We start from the raw sequence: 24,613 nt of genomic DNA, 5'->3' as shown, positions 1-24,613 counted from the left end.
GAAGGATGAGGGGGGGATCTTGTTGAAACCTACAGGATTCTGCGAGGCCTGGATAGAGTAGACGTGGAGAGGATGTTTCCCCGAATAGGAAATACTGGAACCAGAGGGCATAACCTCAGGCTAAAGGATCATTCTTTAGGACAGAGATGAGGAGGAATTTCTTCAGCCAAAGAGTGGTGAATCGTGGAACTGTTTGCCACAGAAGGCTGTGGAGGCCAGGTCATTGAGTATCCTTAAGACAGAGATAGATAAGTTCTATAATCAGGGGTTCTAGGGAAAAGGCAGGAGAATGGGAATGAGAAAAAAACCAACCGTTATTGAATGGCGGAGCAGACTTAATGGGCTGAGTGGCCTAATTCTGCTCCTATGTCTTATGGTCGTATGATAATGTTAAATGAACAGTGGGAAACATTCAAAGAAACTATTCAAAATATTCCACACAAATACGTTACATTGAAAAACAAAAACTCAACAAGGAAAATCCACCTTTGGCATACTAAGGATAGTGTTAGATTAAAGGAAGAAGCTTACAATATAGTAGATAAAAGTCTGATGATTGGGAGTGATTTAGAAACTGACAAATGCCTAAGTGTTGATAAATAGAACACGAGTAAACTGACGATTTCAAAAAAAGAAACTCTGACAACATATTAGAAAGGAGAATAGCTAAAGTAAACAATCAGACACAGGAGAAATTTTCATAGGGAATGAAGAAATGATAGAGACGTTGAAGAAATATTTTGGGCTCAATCTTACCAAAAAAATACTAATGATTGGAATTTTCTGGCCATTCATACCGATGGGATTTTCTAATCCCACTGCAGTGAACAGAGGGAGATTCGGCTGAGCACCAAATTTTCCACCCTCACTTGCAGCAGTGGTGGGGTGTGAATGACCAGACAATCCCGGTCTAACTGTCAAAAAAGTCTGAAAATGGGTGTGTTCACGCCTGGTTTTTGGGCGAGGTTGGCATTGCAATCTTACCACATACTCAGTTTTTGTGGCAGCAGTGACATTTGCACTGGGGTTGGGGTTGGGCTGGGGGGAGGGGAGGGGAGGGGGGAGCGCAGACCTTAAGCTGCTAGGGAAACCAGCTGCAGAGCATTCAGGTGTCATTGCGCAGGTGTCCTGATCTCTGTGAACTGGGAGACTTCTCCCACCCCGCATCATCGGCAGCATGTTCTTTCCCCGACACCATCCTCCTGATGAGTTCCCTTGTGGACCCCCTATGCACCTCCCTGCATGTTGCCCCCCACTTGCAGAGCGTCCTCCTTGTAGAGCCCCATCCTGCATAAGACCCTGTTATTGTGCATAGCCCCCCCTTTCCAATTAAAGCTCCACCCATACTCAAGCCACACCCCTGGCACACATGCTCAACTGGGCACTGCCAGGATGCCAGATGGGCATTGCCAGTTGGGCACTGTCAGGTCATACCCCTGAATACCCAGGGGCTTCAGTGGTTTCTGATTCCCCCCTGCCGGCGTGACCAGTAAGATTGCGGTCCCTTCTATCATCATAGTAGACACAACTTACATATCAGAAATAGAGGGTAACTGAGACGGCTAAACAGTGTTGGAACAAGAGGTAATTATCAGTAGAGAACAAGGAAGGAACGTAAGGAACTGAATGCTAACAGATTTCCCAGACCTGATTGCATCATAGTATTCTAAAAGAGGCAGATGTGGAGATAGTAGATGTACTCGTGTCTTTTCTAAAATTCCCTAGATTCTAGGCTGGTTCCAGTAGACTGGAAGTTAGCAAAGTATACCACATTGAAGAACCAGAGAGAAAGCAGGGACTTATAGACCATTTAGCCTGATATCAGTTATCATTTGATTTGATTTATTATTGTCACCTGTGTTGATATACAATAAAAATATTGTTTCTTGCATACTACACAGACAATGCATACTGTTCATAGAGTACATAGGGAAAAAGGACAGGAGAGGATGTGGAATGTAGTGTTACAGTCATAGCTGGGGTGTAGAGAAAGATCAACTTAATACGAGGTAGATTCATTCAGAAGTCTGATGGCAGCAAGGAAGAAGCTGTTCTTGAGTAAGTTGGTAAGTGATCTGTAGAAGTGTAGACTGAGTCAATGGATGGGAGGCTGGTTTACGTAATGGACTGGGTTATGTTTGCAAAAAGTCTGACAACACCAGGTTTTAGTCCAACCTATTTATTTGATAGTAAACTCACAAGCTTTCGAGGGGACTCCCTCTTCGTCAGGTGAATGGAGAGTTCTGGCCTCGGACAGAGCATATAAAGCACAGACAGTTTAGAGATTACTGATTAGAATTACTGATTAAACTGTCTAATCTCTAAACTGTCTGTGCTTTATATGCTCTGTCCGAGGCCAGAACTCTCCATTCACCTGACGAAGAGGGAGTCCCCTCGAAAGCTTGTGAGTTTACTATCAAATAAATCGGTTGGACTAAAACCTGGTGTTGTCAGACTTTTTACTGTGTTTACCCCAGTCCAACGCCAGCACATCCACATTATGTTTGCAACCCATTGTAGTTTTTTTGTAGCCTTGGTCAGATCAGGAGCCATACCAAGCCATGATACATCCAGAAAAGATTACTTCTATGGTGCAACTGTAAAAATTAGTGAGAGTTGTAGTGGAATTTCCTTAGCCTACTGAGAAAGTAAAGGTGTTGGTTGGCTTTCATAACTATAGTGTTGGCATGGAGGGACCAGGATAGGTTGGTGATCTGGATACTTAGAAACCTGAAGCTGTCGACCATTTCCACTTCAGCCTTGTTGATGTAGACAGGAGCATATTCTCCACTGCACTTTGTGAAGTCGATAACTATCTCCTTCATTTTACTTACATTGAGGGAGAAATTATTGTCGTCACACTGATTAACCACTGGGGGCATTTCTCCCAAAAAAATTCTGAGTGCTGAATTGGTGGGAAAAATGTAATACACAATTGTTTTTCAGTGGGAGTTCAGACTTGAATCTGTGCACTGCAGAGATCACAATTGTAAATATCATCAAAAGGTAAGGGGGCAGGACCAATTCATGGCAGAGTCTGACAGTTCCAGAACTCTGCGCATGCGCAGTAGCCCTGAATTCTCAGCCTCCTGATCACTGGCCAGCCCAGGACCCTCACAGTGCTGCACCTCGCAACACCCCCATGGCCTGATCGCAGCCCACACAAGCATTCCCGGGCCAGCCCTGAATCCCCCCATTCCAGAACACTGCAATCTCCAGCTCACCCACACCCCACAGGAGGCAAACACCCCTCACCTCTCAGCAGCTCGCGCCAATTGCTGACTTCCCTTCAGCCCTGGACCAATCCCAATGCAGAGTGGCAATGGGACCCCCCCACTCCCATCGATCGCCCCCTAGGCTCTGCCCACAATCAGGCCCAGTCTCCCTCTTGGCACTGCCCAATGCCCAGCAGGCAGTACCAAGATACCCTCTGGGCATGGGCACTTTGCCCTTTGGGCACTGGGGCACAGGTTGGCACTGCCAGGGTGCCCATGCCAGGGGGCACCACCCTCTTTCCGACTCCTGGGAGGGTCCCAATTACCCCCTTCACTCCAGCTGGTCTCGCGCTAGTTGCCCAAAAGTGGGGAGCTATTCTAAACCCTGGCGATGTGGGAGATGCTATCGGGCCTGGAGAATTTAGTCTTGGGCCCAATAATCACATTTAAAACAGATTAAAAATCACTTACCTGGTCTTCCCACTGGTTTCCAGCGTGACCTCGACTGTGCCTGCTCTCCAGCTGTGAGAGATGCACATGCATCAGGAACACGTGCGAATCCCATGAATATCAGGAAAATGCTTGAATCTATTATCTTAAAAGAATACTTGGAAAATCACAGTTTCACATAGTTTATCAAAAGGCAAATTATGTTTGGCAATTTTAAATTATTTTCAGGATGTAACTTGTAGGGTAAATAAAGGGGAACCAGTACATGTCTTATTGCATTTCCTGAATGCATTTGCCAAGGTGCCACATGAAAAGTTTATACAAAAGATTAGGGCTAATGGAGCTGGGGATAATATGTTAGCATGGATAGAGGACTGGTTAATGATCTGCGGGCCCCATGGGACTTTTAAGATAAAGGGAAGTATAGCTGTCAAAATACTTAAAGTTGGAGGCTTTGTGTAAAAATGTTAAAACAAACATTGATCCTTCTTTGTAAGTACATTTTTTGAAGCATTCAGACATTTTTCATTTTTTTTCCCATTTGCTGGATTTTCTGAAAAAATAGGCAACTAACAAGCTAAATGCTTCTGTTCAGAAAATATTGGATATTTTTAGTACAAAATAGTAATATTGATTTGTTCTTACTTTATGGGAGACCAAGATACATAGATACTTTGTTGATTAAAGACATCAAGAGATTTGGAGATGAGATTCACATTAACCATGGTTTAATTAAATGATGGTGTAAGATTGAGGGGCTGAATGGACTGTACCTGTTCTTATGTTCCTAATTGCCAGATTATTGCTTTCAGAAATTGGCTCAAATAGATAGGTAGGAAAAGTTGATTTTTCATGACTTGGAGAATTTTAACAGTGAAGATACTTGAAGAATACTTGAATAAAAATGTTTTATCTCTTTATGAAGTCTTCTGTCTAAATTGGATGTTCCATGCAAATAAAAATTTTGAACTTTGTAAAATTTGGGATGTCCACTTTTCTGCTGTCCCAGGAGGCCATGTTTTGGGGTAGTGGGGAGAGCATAACTACACATAATTGTGTGGGACAGGCTGGATGGAACAGAGGGTCTTTTCCTATCCGTCATTATTTGTGTGTTCACAAAAGCTGTTAAATAAACAGCATGGATCTTTGATGGAAGAAACATTGAAATGAGGCTAATCTTTTCCAAATGTTCGTTTTTTTAAAATGTAGCTTGGTGAATCATTTTCTTGATCTTCTTGAGAATGTCAGCAGTATCTTCAACTACATTTCATACTTCTCCCAATTCTATATCCAAGGTTATTGTGTGTCAGCCAAAGATAAACAAGATGGTGTAAGACAATATGTATTTCACTCCCTCTTTCAACTTGGCGTCTTACAAACCTTGGCTTTAATGTTAACAATTCACAATTCAGATTTTAGCTGTTGCCCTTCTTTTGTTTCTGACAATGAGTGGGCTGGGATTTTGGGATGGGGATAGATAGGGTTAGTTTGCTGTACATCCCATCAGGGAATACACATTACTCTTGGTATCAACCTGTTTTTTTCTTTATTTCTCCTGGCCATTCTGCTCTTTAGCTATTCACATACAATGATTTGATTTATTATTGTCGCATGTATTAGTATATAGTGATTTTCTTGCATCTACACAAACAAAGCATACTGTACATAGGGAAAGAAAGGAAAGGGTGCGAAATGTAGTGTTACAGTCATAGTTGGAGTGTAAAGAAAGATCAACTTAATGTGAGGTAGGTCCATTCAAAAGTCTGATGGCAGCAGGGAAGAAGCTGTTTTTGAATTGGTTGGTACATCAAACTTTCGTATCTTTTTCCTGATGGAAGAAGGTGGAAGGGAATGTGTGCGGGGTGTGTGGGGTCCTTGATTATGTTGGCTGCTTTTCCAGGGTAGTGGGAAATGTAGACAGTGTCAATCTGTAGAAGTTAGTGAGAGTTGTAACAGACATACAAAATTTCCTTAATCTCTTGAGAAAGTAGAGACGTTGTTGGGCTTTCTTAACTACTACATTTGCGTGGAGGGACCAGGACAGGTTGTTGGTGATTTGGACATCTAAAAACTTGAAGCTCGTGGCCATTTCTACTTCATCCCCATTGATGTAGACAGAGGCATGCCCTCCACAATGCTTCCTGAAGTTGATGACTATCTCCTTCATTTTGTTGACATTGAGGGAGAAATTATTGTTGTTGCACTAGTCCACCAGATTCTCTACATCTTCCCTGTACTTCGTATTACCAATGTTTGAGATCTGACCCATAACAGTAGTGTCATCAACAAACCCGAAAATCGAGTTGGAGGGGAATTTGGCCATATAGTCCAAGGTGCATAAGGAGTATAGTAAGGGGTTGAGGACAGAGTCTTGTGGAGCATCGGTGTTGAGGATGATCATGGAGGCGGTGTGGTTGCCTACCCTTACTGACTGTAGTATGTGAGTTACGAGGTCTAGAATCAGTTGCAGAGGGAGAAGCCGAGCCCCAGATCATGAAGTTTGGAGATGAGTCTTAGAAGAATAATGGTGTTGATGGCTGAGCTATTGTCAATGAATAGGAGTCTAACATAGATGTCCTTGTTATCTTGGTGTTCTGGGGTTGAGTGTAGGTCAGGGAGATGGCATCTGCTGTGGACCTGTTGTGGTGATAAGCAAACTGTAGTGGTTCCAGGCAGTCTGCTAGGCAGGAATTGATTTATACCATGACTAATCTTTCAAAGCACTTAATGATGGATGTCAAAGCCACCGGACAATGGTCATTAAAGCATGCTGCCTGTCTTTTCTTTGGTACTGGGATGATGGTCATCTTTTTGAAGCAGGTAGGGATCTCAGGTTGGTGTAAAGAGAGGTTGAAGATGCCTGCTGATACCCCACCAGCTGGTCCACGCAGGACCTGAGTGCTTGTCTGGCTACCCCGTCTGGTCCAACTGCTTCCCACGGGTTGACTTTTGAAAAGGCTGCTTTAACGTTGGCAATGGTGATCTCAGATTTAGGTTTGTCTGAGACTTCCAGGATGGAGGTGTGCTCTCGTTGACTTCTTACTCGAAATGCATTGAATGCGTTGAGCTCATCCGTGAAGGGAGCATTGAAGCAGGTGATTTTACCTGCCTTCATCTTGTAACCTGTTTCGTCTTACAGACGTTGGCGGGAGTCTGTGTGGCTCGCCTGGGATTCTAGCTTGGTCCAGTACTGTCTTTTGGCATCTTTGATGGATCTTTGTCGATCTGGCTTCCTTGTATAGGTTAGGGTCACCTGACTGGATTTCAGCAGGCAGTGGATATCCCATGTTTTCTGCCTGGGAAACACACGGATTTTCTTCTTTGATATACAGTCTTCTACACACTTACTAATGAAGTCAGGGATGTCATGTATATAAATCTTATTTCTCTTTCTAATTATGGCTGGTTTTGTCTTGTGTCATTTATCACCTTCTGTCCTCCACCTAAGCATGTTACAGGTCATGATAATCCTTTCTTTCTGTGTATGGCCATTGTGTGCTCTTTTCCCACGTGTTTTATTCCATTCTAAATGCTGTTTATCTCTTACGTTAGCCAATTCTGAGAATGGTTTCAATGTCCAAAATACTGAATTGTGAACTTTCAGTGGATGGTCCCTGACCTACAATTGTTTCCTGTTTTTTCAAATTTTAAGTGTCTACAGTATTTTGGTTTTTTTTTGTTCAATATTTTTGCTGTTTTGGTGTCATGAAAATGTGGACACCTTTTCATTAATTTCTTTATTTAAAACTTGAGTGTTCTTGCAGCTAATTAATGCTTTTGCACCATAACTAGATAACGTATGTGCTTCATATTGTCAATTGCAACATAGATTTCTCTGCTCACAGATGCTCCCATACTTGACTGTTTCTAGCATTTTCATAGAATCACAATGACAGGATGCCATTCAGCATATCGTGCCTGACCAGCTCTTTGGTAGAGCTATCTAGTTAGTTCCACTCCCTGGCTCTTTCTCCAGAGCACAGAATTTTTTTCGCTTCAAGTCGTTAGGTAATTCTCTTTTGAAAGTTACCATTGAATCTTTCCATTATCCTTTCAGAGAGTCCACTGCAGATCATAGCAACTTACTGCATTAGAAAAGTTCCCTTTGTTTTTCTAATTCTTCTGCTAATCACCATAAATCTATGCCCTCTGGAAGCAGCTTCTCCTAATTCTCATTAAAAAGATTCATAATTTTAAACACCTCTATCAAATCTGTTCGTAACTACCTTGGTTCTAAGGAAAACAATCCCAGCCTCTTCAGTTTCTTCACATCATTGAAGTCCATCGTCCAATACCATTCTAATAAAATCCTTTCTAAAGTTTGTGACTTCCTAAAGGCTGGTGTGACTTCCTAAGTCACGGGTAGATAGGTTTCTGATAGACAGGGGAATTAAAGGTTATGGGGAGAGAGCGGGAAAGTGGAACTGATACAGTTCAGATCAGCCATGATCTTATTGAATGACGGACAGGCTGGAAGGGCTAGATGGCCTACTCCTGCTCCTATTTCTTATGTTCTTATGGTGGCCAGAATTGAATATAACACTTCAACTGAGACCTAACTGGTTACATACAAGTTTACCATAACTGTCTTGTTTTTGTGCTCTGTGCCTCGAAATAAAACCAAAAATTCCATGTACTTTTGTTTTAAACCAGCCTTAACTTGTCCTGCCAGTTTAAAAGATTTGTGCATATACGCCTGCAGGTGTCTCTGTTCTTGCATCCTTTTTGGAATGATGCCATTTAGTTTACATTACCTGTCAATGTTCTTACTAAAATGTATCACTGCTTGTTTTTCTGCATTAATTTTCATCCAACATGTGCCTGCACATTTCACTATTCTATCTCTTCCTGAAAGTTGTTACTGTTCTCCACATTGCTACATTTGAATTTTGTGTCATCTGCAAACTTTGAAATGATATTCGTCTACCAAGAGCAGATCATAAGTATGTCAAGAGGAATTGTGGTCCAAATAATAAATCCTGGGGATACTGTTGTAAACTTCATGGTCTGAAAGAAGCCATGCACCTTTATTCTCTGCTTTTTGTCCTTTAAAGAATTTTGTATCTATATTCCCATTGTCACTTTAATCCATGAGCTTTAAATTTGTTAATGGGCCTATTATGTGGTATTTTGTTAGTACACAACGTCAACTGCACTACCCTCAGTCATGAATCAGTTAAGTTAAATGCGCTCAGACTTTAACGAATCTGTGCTTAGTAATCTCTGTTTTTACAAGTGCAGACTAACTTTGCCCCATATGAATGTGCCTCAAAGTTTCCTCACCACTGACTTCAGGCTGCCTGACCTGTAGTGGCCAGATTTACCCCCCTCTTTTTCTTTAAACATTTGCAGTTCTCTTGTACCAGTCACATATCGAAGGGGAAGTGGAAAGGGCTGCCACCATTTCCTCCCTTACTTCCCTCAGCAATCTATAATAGAGTCTACCTACACCATTATGTTTCTACTTTTGAGTGCTGCCAACCTTTTAAGTTCCTCGTTTTTATCTTTTTCTATCCTATTCAACATCATTGCGACATCCACTTTTGATATTGCATTTGTTTTTTTTATTGTTCCCATTTCCAGCATTTATTGTGTTTTTCATTTTCCTCCTAATGTTACCCATGTATATTATGTATGTGCATATTTATTGTTTACAGAGTGTTGGTACCTTTCCTGCAAAAATTATCTCCAAGCATTTTAGTGGAAACTGAATAAGTTTCTATGCCACTGTTTGAGAGAGACTACCGCTGCAGAGTTGTAAACCATGAATGCAGTGCAATTAGTAGCAAACCTAATATTTGCCTGGTTTACTAAGTCAGCAGCAAGTATACCCAGTTTAAAAACATGTCTTGGCAGTCAAACTTGCCAAATCCAAGTTTACCTTGCGGTTGATATCAACTTGTTATAGGAGATATCTAGCATGTCTTGTCAGAAAAAGGCATTGGAGAAAATTGAACTAGAACAACAGCTTTTGAAAGAGCAAGCTTAATGTAGGCTTAATTAAAGGAATAATGGACACTTAATCCTATATCAGCAGTTCATTGTTTTTATTTTAACAGTACCTTGAATAGTGGGGTTACTTTTTTGTAACCAGGGTACGTACTGTTCTTGGGCTTATGTCCTCCTCCTCTTAACCCCCCTCCCATTGACAGCCTTACTTCGGGTTTTGAGAAAGAGTAGAAAAAGAATGATATGGCAAGGGATGATCTTTAAAGACCCCATAGGAAATTAAATCTTCAGTTCTCAATGTTGCAGTACTGCATTGCAATAAATAGGAATTCAGGATTCGATACTGGTAAGTAATTTACTTTAATTATAAAATCAAACTACAGAAAACAGGAGAATTTTGTATTTTTACTGAAGATTGAAATTCTTTTTTAGCTGCAAAGTACTGTAAATCTATAAGTATTTTGATTATTTTTCTCTCTCTCTCTATTGATATTCTTCTGATAGGATATTCTGTGTAGATCTTCCTTTGTTGATTTGGTGATGTTTTTAATGTTATATCCTCTTGTTACCAGTTCATTGATATACAGCATTTCTTTTTATTTACCTTGTCAAAGCTACTGATTTTGAAAGCTTAAATCTATTCACCATTTAACCTTCGAAAGAACTATATTTAATCCTGCTTCAGCAGGAGATTAATTTTGAAATTCTTACCAAACATGAAAAAAAGCAATCACACGCTGTAGGCCCGATGCCAGTATAATCATTAAGAGAGAGATCAGAAAACCGGACACTATCATAACTTTGACTTGTATAGCAGAGTAATGCATCTCTGTTTTTGGACTTCAACACCCTGTGTACAAACCCCTCTTTTTTTTTAGCATTTCTATATTTCTACTTTTGTGGATCAAGGTAGCTGAATCCCTGTGTCACTGTTATTTTTATTTCACCACAGTGCAAAATTGTTCTAATTTTTGTGCCAAAATCGATCACCACATTTTTTTCTTATTAAATTTCACATGGCAGGTTCCCAGACAGATGCCCTTGTAGTCACTTAGATTTTGTAAGTTTTGATATTGTGGCTTCTGTACTCATGTTTGGAATATTTTATCAAGAATGTCAATGATCCTATCATTGATCCATAATGTGTACCACTGTTACATGTTTTCTACCCTTTAATAACATCAATACATTCCTTTCATTGTGCTTCTATTTTGTCAAAGCAGCTTTACCATACTTGGGCCCACTTGCGTTGTTATTCATTACTTTAGTTTCTAGGCTGCCCAAACATCAGAATTTCCCACCGGAAGCTCCCCAGTTGGGTCCAAAGATATGCAGAGCACTATGTTTGGCATAGTTTGATTGCTGGAGTTGGTAAATTCTGTTGATGACAGAATTAAACTCTGCCTTTAGAATTCAAGAATCCCTACAGTGCCGAAAGAGGCCATTTGGCCTATCAAATCTGCACTGATTCTCGAAAAGAGCATCCCACCCAGACCTTCCCCTCTGTCCTATCCCCAAAACCCTGCACATTTACCATGACTAATCCATCTACCCTACACATCTTTGGACACTAAGGGGCATTTTAGTACGGTTTGTCCACTTGACCTGCACATCATTTGGGTTCTACTCCAGATTTTGTGTCAGTTTTTACTCCTTTGGTGGAGGCTGGTTAGTTCAGTTGGCTAGATGGCTAGTGTGTGGTTCAGAATAATGCCAACAGTGCAGGATCAATTTCCATTTTGACAAAGATAAATGTGGGACCGGGATCCTCACTCTCCCCTTGAGAGTGGAAGGCAATGGCAAACCACCACTGACAAACTGTGAAGGAAAATGGCTCAGGATGAAGCATCAGCAGACAATGAGTCAGGGATCTACCTTAAGGCAGAACCCTAATGGAATGAACTCCCTTAGTTTTAATCTCTCCTGAGATATCCACAGGGCATTGGAGATATTTGTCCATTGCTGGGAGTTTGTGAAATTAATGGCAATGTGTGTCTGCATGTCTGCATGTGTGGGCCTGTGAGCTATCTGTCTGATGGGCAAACCTCCTCTGAAGCTTAAGCTTAGGACCCCAAGGGGCCTAGTTTCTGCGTGTCACCATGAGGCACAGCAGAAGACTTGTTGATGGAGAGGCTGTGTACTGACAGGGAAAGATAGTGCATTTGGCTCTCCTTTTTGAATTGCTATAGCTGGTTTTGTGGACCGAAAATGAGAAGCAGGTTATTGTACAAAAAGCGAGAAGCATGTTAACTCTTCACTCACATTCTGGATGCATCACTTTGACCTCTTGGATGTACCACACTAGTGGAGGGAAAATGTGAGAATCATTTTTTTTTAAAAGCTGGATGTTTTGTGAGGGGGCATTTAGAATTTCTCTGGAGGAATGGACTAAGGTGGGAGGATTAGTTTTTCTCATCCATCATTATCCATGAATGTTGTCCTTCCTGAAAAATCTCCCTAATCCTTTCTTTCACATGTTTGTAGGTGGTGATTCGGCGATTACCTCCTAACCTAACCAAAGCACAGCTAGAGGAACAGCTGCACCCACTACCAACGCATGATTATTTTGAATTTTGTGCTGCAGATATAAGGTACGAACAAGATTTGGATCACCTCATACATTGATTTTATTGTTTTTAAAAGGACATGCAACTTGCAATTATAAAGAAGGATTCAGCAATGTGCATTAAATGGTATAGAAATATAATTTTTGAGTAAAACTGATTTGGTGCTTGATATTCATTCTCTCAGGTCCAATCTAATTGGAGTTCATTAGTCTCCAATATGTAATTTATAGGATGTGTTTCAGTTTTCAAAAATTAGAAGTATCATTTTAAATATTTACTTTTAGAATTGTCACATCATTAAATATTTCATGCAAGATCATCATGTTTTTAAAAAGCATGGAAATGGGATTATCATATTATTGGAACTTTTTCATCCTCGATCTTTGTCCAAAAAAAAATTAGAATTGAAATTCTACTGAATGCATTTCTTGTTTTAAATCTGTTGGTGACTTTTGTTAAACGAGTGCATGTGGCAAATTTTTACAAGCATGTTAAACCAGTGCATGGAAACCAGTGATTAACATTGAAAAATCCACTTTACTGTTTACTGTTATGATCCATTAAGGTTTAAAGAAGAAATCTGAACACCTAGCAATTAACAAACAGAACTATGCCACATCTCATATTTTTAAACAAACAGAAATGTTACTGTATATGAAGAGAAATTAAACAAAGCAAAATCCAGTAAGTTAACATTATAGCTTATAAAGATTTGTGCTATAAACACAGTCCTACTTCTTACTTCTCTCCAAGATTTCTCTGATCTTAACGAAACCTTGAAGATTCATTCACTTTTCCTGGGACCAAGTCAAAGTATACCGCAGCTTTCCAGAATTCATTTAATTACAGCTTAAATAGCCATTTCTGACTCACTTTGAGGAGACGAGATGTGTACAGTTGTCTTCATAAGGGGTTAGATTATTTGAATGGCTCCCCAGATGAAAGGGAATGTTTTGGGATGGGAGTTGATGATGTGCCAAAGTCCAAAGATGTTCAGATTAGGCGGATTAGCCGTGCAAAATGCACAGGGTTATGAGATAGAGCAGGGGATATGGGCCTGGGTAAGATGCTCTTTGAGAGTCGGTGCAGACTTCTTGCGCCAAATGGCCTCTTTCTGCACTGTAGGGATTCTATGGTTCTATAGCTGGGACATTGTGATAGATTGCAGGAAGGAAGTTTTCTTGGTTTTGGTTTTATTTGTGCATTTTCTCACAGAAGCAATTAATTAGACCGTAGAAGGAGCTGTGAAAAACAGAGCCTATTCCCATGGCGGGTGGGACTGAAAGTCCAAACATTATGGCTGAAGACATTTTGCAGCTTTTTCCAAAGTACAGGATTTATGGAATCCTTCAGTTAGCTTACGGCATAGTGTCTCTCCAATTTCCTTTGTAGACCTTGTTACTGTGGACTCTTAAGCTCCTTGTCCTGGATTTGGATGTTCATGGAGAGCTTTTTATGAATATGCTCCCACAGCTTTTGTGCTTTCCAAACTATTTATTCATACTGACTGCTTTCTGCCACAGAACTCTTTGAGGATCACTATAGATTTCTTCCTCTAACTTCAAATTAGGCAAATCTTCCAGCTTCTTCCCCACGAATTCCAAACTTAGCTTGAACACTCTTATATTCCATATGGTGAAAGTTAAAAGTTAGTCATTTCTCGGCTTAAATGCAGCCCTGACTAATATTCATTTTCTTTGGCTCTTCCCACTCAGTGAATTGCAGCCAGGTAGAGAAATTTCTGCCATTTTGCAGATTTCTGACATTGGTGTTTTGGAAATCCATCATTTTTAAGTATGTTATGACTTTCAGAGCTATAATTGCTGATTCCTTGTCAAAAATAAAATTCTGACCTTTTTAGTCTCCGGCCATAATGGTTGGATTTTTTGGACAGAAATTTCCGTCCTATCCGCCATCGGAATAGGCTCTGTTTTTCACAGCTCCTTCTAGGGTCCAACTAACTGCTTCTGTGAGAAAATGCACAGATAAAGCCCAAAAACAAGAAAACTTCCTTCCTGCAATCTATCACGATGTCCCAGCTAGTGATTAAACCATAGAACCGTAGAATCCCTACAGTGCAGAAGGAGGCTATTTGGTGCAAGAAGTCTGAACCGACTTTCTGAAGGAGAATCTTACCCAGGCCCATACCCCTCCTCTATCCCTATAATCCTGCACATTTTGCATGGCTAATCGACCTAACCTGCACATCTTTGGACTTTGGCACATTATTAACTCCCATTCCAAAATATTCCCTTTCATCTGGGGAGCTATTTGAATCATCTAACCCCTTATGAAGACAACTGTAGACATCTCATGGGATCCAGGCTGAGGTATTAAATGCTTACAAAATTGACTTCTTGACAGGAGCCAGAGGGTGGTTGCAGTGAGTTGTTTTTCATACTGGAGGCCTGTGGCCAGCGGTGTGTCTCAGTGATCAGTGCTGGGCCCACTGTTATTTGTCATTTATATTAATGATTTGGATGAGAATATAGGGGGCATGGTTAATAAGTTTGCAGATGACACTAAGATTGGTGGCATGGTGGACAGTGAGGAAGGTTATTTCCAATTGCAGCAGGATCTTGATCAGTTGGGCTAGTGGGCTGATGAATGGCAGATGGAGTTTAATTTAGACAAATGCAAGGTGATGCATTTTGGTAGCTTGAACCAAGGCAGGTCTTACTCAGTTAATAGTAGGGCACTGGGGAGAGTTACAGAACAAAGAGATCTAAGGGTACATTTTCATAACTCCTTGAAAGTGGAGTCACAGGTGGACAGAGTGGTGAAGAAGGCATTCGGCATGCTTGGTTTCATCAGTCAGAACATTGAATACAGGAGTTGGGACGTCTTGCTGAAGTTTTGTAAGACATTGGTATGGCCACACTTGGAATATTGTGTGCAATTCTGGTCACCCTATTATAGAAAGGATATTATTAAACTAGAAAGAGTGCAGCAAAGATTTACCAGGATGCTACCGGGATTTGATGGATTGAGTTATAAGGAGAGGCTGAATAGACTGGGACTCTTTTCTCTGGAGCATAGGAAGCTGAAGGGTGATCTTATAGAGGTCTATAAAATAATAAGGGGCATAGACAAGGTAGAAAATAGTCCATATCTTTTCCCAAAGGTAGGGGAGTCTAAAACTAGAGGGCATAGGTTTAAGGGGAGAGATACAAAAGTGTCCAGAGGGGCAATTTTTTCTCACACAGGGAGGTGGTGTTTGGAACAAGCTGCCAGATGTAGTAGTAGAGCCGGGTACAATTTTATCTTTTAAAAAGCATTTAGATAGTTACGTGGGTACATTGGGTGTAGGGGGATATGGGCCGATGCGGGCAATTGGGATTAGTTTAGGGGTTTAAAAAAAAAGGTGGCATAAATAAGTTGGGCCAAAGGGCCTGTTTCCATGGTGTAAATCTCTACGATTCTATGACTGTCTCTTTTTTCTCCTCCAAGTAAATCAGAAATGGCTAACCTATTATTGAGTGTTTTCCCACTTCCAACTTTAACCTTGTTAATAAACACACCACTGTTTGGATTGCAGTCACTTTAGATATGTTTACCAGCCTGCCACTAGGAGTTTTCATTTAACCTACATTTTAAAAATTTCAATCCCCACACTAAAATCTATACTCTTAAAAAATAAGAAACATGAAATTGGACTTTTTCATAACATCATCCATTACAATAGATGATTTGGTCATCACTTTTCTGATCTTTGCAGATCAGCAAGAGTACTGAGAGTATTTACTTTGGAAATGTTATCAATTTTCATTAATTCCCCTCTGTAGATTTAAGTAAGTTGGGTAAACTTGGTGAATAGTGCAGGTAAGTTAGAAGTAGGTGAATGGATTTTTATTATTTATTACTTATTACTATTGATCCTTGCAGACATTCAGACATGTTTGCATTCTTTTACTTGTCAATCACTTTTATTGAAACTGTTTATTGTATGCATTCATGTGATCAATATGATATCAACTGTGTATTTTTTGTTTTCCACACAGCCTTTACCCCCACCTGTTCTCTAGAGCTTACATTAATTTTAAAAATCCTGATGACATAATTCTCTTCAGAGACCGATTTGATGGATATATCTTCATTGATAATAAAGGTAAGGATGCAAGAAGTTTTAATTACAGATCAAACATCCCAGATTTCCTGTTTTTCCACAGGAAATCCTCATTAGTGCTATATTTTCCGCAAAGTCAATCAGATAGCAGCTTGCACAATAATGTTTGCACCACACAGCATTAGGCTGGATTATTATTGCCACAAAATATTTACATATTTGAATCCACAATTTTTAATCATGCCATCAGGAATTCATAATTTCATGATTGTTTAAATCAGTACGACTTATTACATTTATTGATGTCACAGAAGTAATGAAGAAAGCTTAATGCTGAGCTTTAGATCAAGCTGCATCACATTTCAGTCTGGTAAGTGGATTTCAGTCTAAAAGTTCAAAATGTCCAGTAACTAAAATACATCCCACTGGTTGGACCATAGAGACCAAATCTATGTGTGGTCATATAACTAACAACAATTTAGTCTTTATCTGTAAGCCAGTCACATTTTGATTATTTTGATTGACTATTGCTCAGAAATGAAATGCTGACATTATTACAGAATAGTTTTGGTTTAGCTGTCTCTTATATAAACAATGAACTATTTTCTTTTTGTAACTGTAACATCTCTAGGCCAGGAATACCCTGCTGTGGTTGAATTTGCTCCATTTCAGAAAATTTCCAAAAGGAAACTGAAAAAGAAAGATGCAAAATCTGGGAGCATCGAAGAAGGTAATTACTTAAGACCTGCATAAGCTGAAAACCCATAGAGTAGCAGAACACTGTCAAAACTGTTTTTAAGACTTTCAAATTCAATCACTAGTACAGCAATCATGGCAAAACTAATGGAATTGTGACCACATAGCCAAAAATTAATGAATAAATAATGATCAACAAATGCAATAGACTTTCAGGTGGAGTCATGGAGGCAAAATCCCTCAAATCATGCCATGACGGGGGATTGTATAACACTCCTAATCTGTACCGATTTTGTTAATGACTATATTTAATAAGACTTAAAATTGTAAGTCTTGCTTCTGACTTTTTGTCAGACTTATTTAAACTTTTAAAAGTAATTTGCCTAAAACATTTTGCCTATATATTTTTAAATACTTCTCATGTTTTTGGGTTTTTACGCTAGATACTTCCTTGGGTTCAGCATCTCTAGCCATTCTGTGAGTGGCCTCCATGCCCCTTCAATCCAGAGTGTAACTTTATCTGCCCAGTGTCTAGCTAAGCTATAGCAAGATGGAGGGGCCATAAACAGAGAACTTCTACTATTTACACCAGATCTTGAGATGTATCAGATGACACCATATGGTTCTTTGTCTGAAAGGCTTTCCATATTCATTATTATTAGACTGAAATGCAGAGTATGAATCAATAAATGGTATTGTATAGAAAATGTAAATAAATGATAAACAGTAAAAAAATGGATTATACATCTTACTATCAATATTGATACGTAAAATAATAGAAGCACCATTCTGACTCAGCCTAAAATATAAGTACACTTCTTACATTATGGAGCATACTGCAATTTACAGACTCTCTAGTTTCTCTAGTTGCCATGTTCTTAACATATAGGTCTGTGCTGTTGCCTGAAAGGCTGATATTGACTCTCTAATGAGAGAGGTTTCTGATAGAAATACAGGGCCCGACTCTCCCATTGCAACCCGCAACTTTTCTGGTGGGTTAGGTTGGGAGAAGTGCGTTCAGCCATTTTGTGTGTTCCACACGAGTATTTACGACCTGGCGCATCTCCCAACCATAAGAAAATGGTGCCACCAGGAACGCACAGAAGTCCAGCGGGAAGTGAGGTAAGTAATTTGAATATGTTTTAAATGTAATTTAAATGTTATTTCAATGTGATTATCTGTTCCGTGCCAGCCCTGCTAGCACCTCCCACTCCGCCAAGAGTACTTCGTTCCAGGGGGGTTTAGAGTAGCTCCCCACGTTCGGGGAATTTGCGGGAGACCCTGCTGGAGTAAAGGCGGGGGACAATTGGGGCTCTTAAGGGGTTGGGCAGCGGGAGATGGTGCTCCCTGGGCATGAGCACCCTAGCAGTGCCAGCCTGTGCCCCTGGCACTGCCCAAGGGGTAAAGTGCTCATGCTCAAGGTACCAGGGGGCACCTTGGTACTGCCCACCAGGCATCAGGCAGTGCCAAGGGGTTGGGGTCTATTATGGGTGGGGCCTAATGAGATGGGGGGGAAGTGGGGGATCCTGCTGCCACTCTGCATATGGATCAGGCAAGGCTGGGAGGCCAGAAATTGGCTGGGGGAGGGGGGGAAGGTCTGCTGGGGGTGGTTCTGACTCCGGGGCAGGGTGGAATTTGCCGGGGTGAGGGGGTTGGGAGGTCGCCACTGCTTGGGGGGTTGGGAAGGGGGTAGCTGGACATTGGGGTGCTCTGGGGCTGGCCAGTTGGACGGGGTGGTGGGGGGGGGGGGAGGGTGCTGTTGTCAAGGCTGGCTCAGGGATTGTGGGGGCCATGAGGGTGGCAGCTGGGGGGGGAGGCCCAGGCTGGCCAGCAATCAAACTGGCCAGCAAACGGGGAGACTGAAAGTTCGGGACCACTGTGCATGTGCAGAGTTCCAGAGCTGTCAGACTCCAGTGCGAATAGGCTCCACCCTGCCCCAGGTTTTTAAATGATATTCACCATTGTGACCTCTGCAATGCAGTGTGGGGAGATTCGAGTGAGAAGCTGCACTGAAAAAATAGTCGTGATCTAGAACAGTTTTCCCACCAATTCAGCACTTTTGGGAGAATCGACCCCATAGTTTCAGGTCCTTTGACACAATACAGGAACAAAAGCAAGGACTGCTTTTCCCTTAAATGCATTAGATCAAAAACCATTTATAGAATGTTATACTTTTGTTACCAATATTAAATAGATTTACAACACCAATGATGAAAAAGCTGCTTGTGATTGACCCTAATGACTCTGGCTAATTAATCAATTAACAACATAATACTTCGATTGTGATTTCAGTAGCAGCGCAAGATGATGGCTGACTTAGTAACTTTTCTGTTGGGAAATAAATTGTATGGTTTTGGATTTTAATCGCTTGCTACTTCTGGCAAAATTATTTACAAATTTAAAAAAAGCCAAATAAGGTAATTATCCATTTTTGTAATGAAATAATGTAGCAGAAACAAAAGAAAATGTGCTATCTTCCTTGTGCTATATAACATCTGATGAAGTCTTGGCCAGTTAAAAAAAATTAACATTAATTTTAGAAAATAACCATAGATGTTCACAAAATATTTTACAAGTTGCATCAGAGAAGTTCTCTGCCTGTAATAATCCTTTGTTGTGAAAGGGAAATTGTTTACCAATGCACTTCTTCAAGAGCAGGGCGACTCAATTGTCCTTGCGGCAACAATTCTGGGCCTGGTGACAGAATAGGATTCTGTACTGTATTCACAATATGCTCTCAAAATATCCTGAAGAATTATAGAACATTCGGGGTTTCTTTTGTAAATGTATTCACCTCACTGATCTAACATTGCTTTGAGCCTCTGAGGGCATTTTTTTTTACTGTACTGCTGTGTGTTTAAGATAGAGCAACAATTTCACACAGATCTCCAAGCTTCACAGATGTGCCACCCTGCCTCAAAACTCTTCAAACTTTCTGGCTGTGCGTTTAATTGATTGAACTTCCTCCACTATCAACCATCAAAAAATACGGATGTCAGTGTGACATAACAAAATAAACTCTTGAAGTGCATTCTTTACATTTTATTGCTCCATAATCATTTGTATAACTACAGAGGTGGCGGTGCTGTTCTGTTGCCCATGGATGAGTAATCTAGAGAACCAGGGTAATGCTCTGGGAAGCTGGGTTCGAATCTCACCATGGCAGGTGATAGAATTTGAATTCAATAAAAATTTGGAATTAAAAGCCTAATGATGAGCCCCATGAAACATTATCGATTGTTGTTCAAATCCATCTTCCTTTAGGGAAGGAAATCTGTCATCTTTATCAGGTCTGGCCTACATGTGACTCCAGACCCACAGCAAGATGCTTAACTCTTAAATGTTCTCTGAAATGATCCAGCAAGCCACTCAGGCAAGGAACTCCTTATTATCTTCTTGTGGTTTGTGACAAAATTGGGAGAGCTGTCTCATAGACTAATCAAGCAACAGCTTGGCGTAGTCATACTCTACAACAAAGAATCGTACACTATAACAAAGTACTAAAACATGCTGGAGAATCATCACTGTTACAAAGGCATGAACTCATTTCCCTTCTCTGGAAGGAGGAGAACATGCTAAGAGATCTCAGCGAGGCTGGAATTGTGACCATCTTCAAGAAAAATGACAAGTCCAAATGCAATATCTCCAGAGGCATTTCCTTGTTGTCTGCCACAGAGAAAGTCATTGCAAGGGTCTCTCTTAATCACCGTCTTCCTGTGGCTGAAGAGTTCCTTCCAGAGTTGCAGTGCAGCTTCCGCACATTAACAAGCATAATGGAAATGATCTTCACCATGTGATAACTCCCAAGAAAAATGCAGGGAAGAACATCAACTTATGTACATGGCATTTTTTGACCTCACAAAGGCTTTCAACACTGTCAACCTCAAGGGATTATAGAACTATCTTCCTCTGTTTCAGCTGCCCCAAAAGCTTTGTCACTATCTTCCAATTACTCCATGATAACATTCAAGCTGTGATCCTGATCAACTGGATTAGAATGTGAGTCTTTACAGTTAATCAAGTCTTAAAGGTACAGACAATGCGAGTGGAGAGAGTATTAAGCCCAGGTTAAAAAGATGTGTACTGGTTCCAGACAGGAAAGTTAGTGAGATTTTGCAAGTCCACACAAGTTGTGGGGGTTACAGATAGTGTGACATGAACCCAAGATCCTGGTTGAGGCCATCCTCATGTGTGCGGAACTTGGCTATCAGTCTCTGCTCAGAGACTCTGCGCTGTCATGTGTCGTGAAGGCCACCTTGGAGAATGCTTACCCAAAGATCAGAGGCTGAATGCCCATGACCCCTGAAGTGTTCCCCAACATGAAGAGAACAGTCTTGCCTAGTGATTGTCGAATGGTGTTCATTCATCTGTAAAGACTCACATTCCAATCATTATTCATGTAAATTGAGTTTGTGTCTGTTTGTGATCAGAACTTCCACCCACCTGATGAAGGAACAGCAAATTCCAAAAGCTAGTGGCGTTTGCTACAAATAAACCTGTTGGACTTTAACTTGGTGTTGTGAGACTTCTTACTGTATTGAACTACAGTGTGCAGACAACACTTGTGCCTGCACACACTTGGAGACCGAACTCCAGGTCATTACCAGTACCTTCACTGAGGCATACAAGAGCTTGGGCCTTGCACTAAACATTCATAAAACAAAGGTCCTCTTCTACCCTGTGCCCATCATAACGACAGCCCTCGGTTAGCAAAATCCCCAAGGAAAACTTGGACCACTTTCCATACCTTGGCAGCCTACTGTCAACAAGGGCAGAAGTTGATAGTGAGATTCAGTACCACCTTTGGTGTGCCAGTGCAGCCTTTGGTCATCTGAGGAAGACCAGGATCTCAGACCCGGCACCAAGCTTGTGGTCTACTGAGAAGTAGTGATAGCTGCTCTCCTGTATGCTTCAGAGACATGGACTATTTACAGCAGACACCTCAAAACCCTGGCGAAGTACTAGCGCTGCGTCTGCAAGATCCTACAACTCCATTGGTAGGATAGGTGCAACAACATCAATGTTGTCACTCAGGCAGCATTGAAAATTGACCACGCTGCACGGGCACATCATCCACGTGCTTAACACGAGACTCCTGAAACAAGTGCTTTACTTGGAGCTTCAAAACGACGAGCAAGCCCTGCCTCAAAGCTTCCTTGAGAGAGTGCAACATCCCAGTGAGAGCTTGGGAATCCCTGGCTCAAGACTGCCTGAAGTGGAGAAAAAGCACCTGGGAAGGAGCTCATCACCAATAGGAAGTTGAAGCCAAACTTCAACAGCAAAAGAAAGGCATGGTAATCCAAGCACCCACTCCCCCAATCACTGCCATCTGTGATGGTGACTGTAGGTCACGCATTGTACTCCTCAGTCACCAGAGAGCTCATTTTAGAGTGGAAGCTAGTCATACTCAATTCTGAGGGACTACCTGTATAAGAAAGACCATCTATCATGCTGTGTTGCACCACTATACTAAATGGGATAGATTTTGAATAGACTTAGCAGCTCAAAACTGAGCAACTATGAGGCGCTTTGGGCCATCAGCAGCAACATCCTTAATGATGGAGGGGCTCAGCACATCTGTACAAAAAAGACTAATGTACTTAAATAATCTCCAGCCATAGGTGCTGAGTGGATGATATATCTCGGCCTCCGGAGGTCCCCAGCATCACAGATGTTAGTCTTCAGCCAATTCGAGTGTTCCACGTAATGTCAAGACATCGCTAAAGATACTGGATATTGCAAAGGCTATGGGCTCCAACAATATAGTGGAAACCGTACTGATGACTTGTGCACCAGGACCTGTATTGCACCTAGCCAAGCTGCTCCAGTATAGCTACAATACTATATCTACACATATGGATATGCTGGGTCATGAGGTTACAAATTGTGGTTGAGCACAATTAAGGATGGGGATATTTGTGGAGCCTTCTCCTCCAGTGAATTGCTTAATTGTTCACCATCATTCATGACTGGATGTGGCAGGACTGCAGAATTTAGATCTGATACGTTGGTTATGGAATTGCTGAGTTGTCTATCACTTGCTCCTTACAGTGTTTGGCAACCAAGTAGTCCTTTGTTGTAGCTGCACCAGGTTGACATCTCAATTTTAGGTAGGCTTAGTGCTGCTTGTGATATGCCCTCCTATACTCTTTGTTGAACGAGGGTTGATTCCCTGGTTCAACAATGTTGCTGCTGATGCCCCAAAGTACCTCATGGTTGACCAGTCTTAAGTTGTTAGGTCTATTCAAAATCTGTCCCATCAGATGATACACAGCTGGGTGGGAGGGTGAGCTGTGAAGAGGATGCGGAGATGCTTCAGCTTGATTTGGACTAGCTGAGTGTATGGACATCTGCATGGTGGATGCAGTATAATATGGATAAATGTGAAGTTATTCACTTTGGTAACAATAATAGGAAGACAGATTATTGAATGGACGTAAATTGAGAGAGGTCAATACTCAGTGAGACCTTGGAGGACTCATGCATCGGTCGCAGGAAGTAAAAGTGCGGCTATAGCAGGCGGTAAAGAAGGCAAATGGTATGATGGCCTTCATAATGAGAGGATTTGAGAATAGGGATCAGGATGTTTTGCTGCAATTGTATGCAGCATTGGTGAGGCCAATCCTGGAGTATTGTGTGCAGTTTTAGTGTCTTTATCTGAGGAAGGATATCCTTGCTATAGAGGGAGTACAGCGAAAGTTTACCAGGCTGATTTCTGGAATGGCAGTTATGTCATGTGAGGCGTGACTAAGTCGGTTACAATTATATTCACTGGAGTTTAGAAGAGTGAGGGAGATCTCATAGAAACTTATAAAATTCTAACAGGGGTTAGATAGGGTTAGATTCAGAAAGAATATTCCCAATGGTGGGGGGTCCAGAACTAGAGGTAATAGTTTGAGGATAAGGGGTAAACCTGTTAGAACTGAGGTGAGGAAAAATTTCTTCACTCAGAAGGTGGTGAATGTGTGAAATTCACTACCATAGAATGTAGTTGAGGCCAAACATTGTCTGATTTCAAGAAGAAATTAGATGAAGCTGCTGGGGCTAAAGGCTTCAAGGCATATGGGAGGATTGGTTGAACAGGATATTGAATTTGATGATCAGCCATGATTAAGATGAATGGCGAAGCAGGCTCGAAGAGCCGAATGGCCCACTCCTTCTAGTTTCTATTTTTCTGTTATGTGGAAAAGTGCCCAGGTACATCCTGTACACAAAAAGCAGGACAAACCCAACCCAGCTAATTATTGTCCCATCGGTCTACTCTCGATCATCAGCAAAGCGATAGAAAGTATAATCAACAGCACTATCAAGCGGCACTTACTTCGCAGTAACCTGTTCCCAGGCACTCAGTTTGTTCCAACATTCAGAGTGGAATGTGAAGAGCGGTTGGAATTACAATTTGTAATTATGCAATTGTGTCTTTGTCTATATATGCCGTGTTCGTGAACCTACCTCCGCTCACCTGATGAAGGAGCAGCACTCAAACTCGTGATTTCAAATAAACCCCTTGGACTTTAACCTGGTGTTGTGCCCACCCCAGTCCAACACTGGCATCGCCACCCCATGACTATCATCTAGAAAGACAAGAGCAGCAGATATGTGGAAACACCACTAGCCTGGAAGTTCCTCTCCAAACCACTCACTATGCTGACTTGGAAGTATATTGCCAT

General features: G+C 41.2%; 1 protein-coding gene across 8 annotated transcripts in view; it reads left to right on the top strand.

Moving 5' to 3' along the window:
- upf3a (UPF3A regulator of nonsense mediated mRNA decay) overlaps positions 1–24,613 on the top strand; it is a 111,840-nt gene that overhangs the window by 3,447 nt on the left and 83,780 nt on the right. For all 8 annotated transcript variants that reach the window (XM_080197210.1, XM_080197206.1, XM_080197211.1 and 5 more), the window contains exons 2-4: positions 12,099–12,205; positions 16,183–16,289; positions 16,879–16,977. In XM_080197210.1, the coding sequence (XP_080053336.1) occupies positions 12,099–12,205; positions 16,183–16,289; positions 16,879–16,977 (313 nt within the window). The remainder of the gene's footprint in view (positions 1–12,098; positions 12,206–16,182; positions 16,290–16,878; positions 16,978–24,613) is intronic.

This window comes from Carcharhinus amblyrhynchos, chromosome 10 (assembly GCF_965287045.1).
Source record: "Carcharhinus amblyrhynchos chromosome 10, sCarAmb.v2.hapA, whole genome shotgun sequence".
Taxonomy (NCBI): domain Eukaryota; kingdom Metazoa; phylum Chordata; class Chondrichthyes; order Carcharhiniformes; family Carcharhinidae; genus Carcharhinus; species Carcharhinus amblyrhynchos.
The sequence above is the reverse complement of the archived record's forward strand: the minus strand, read 5'-3'. Positions and strand labels throughout refer to the sequence as shown.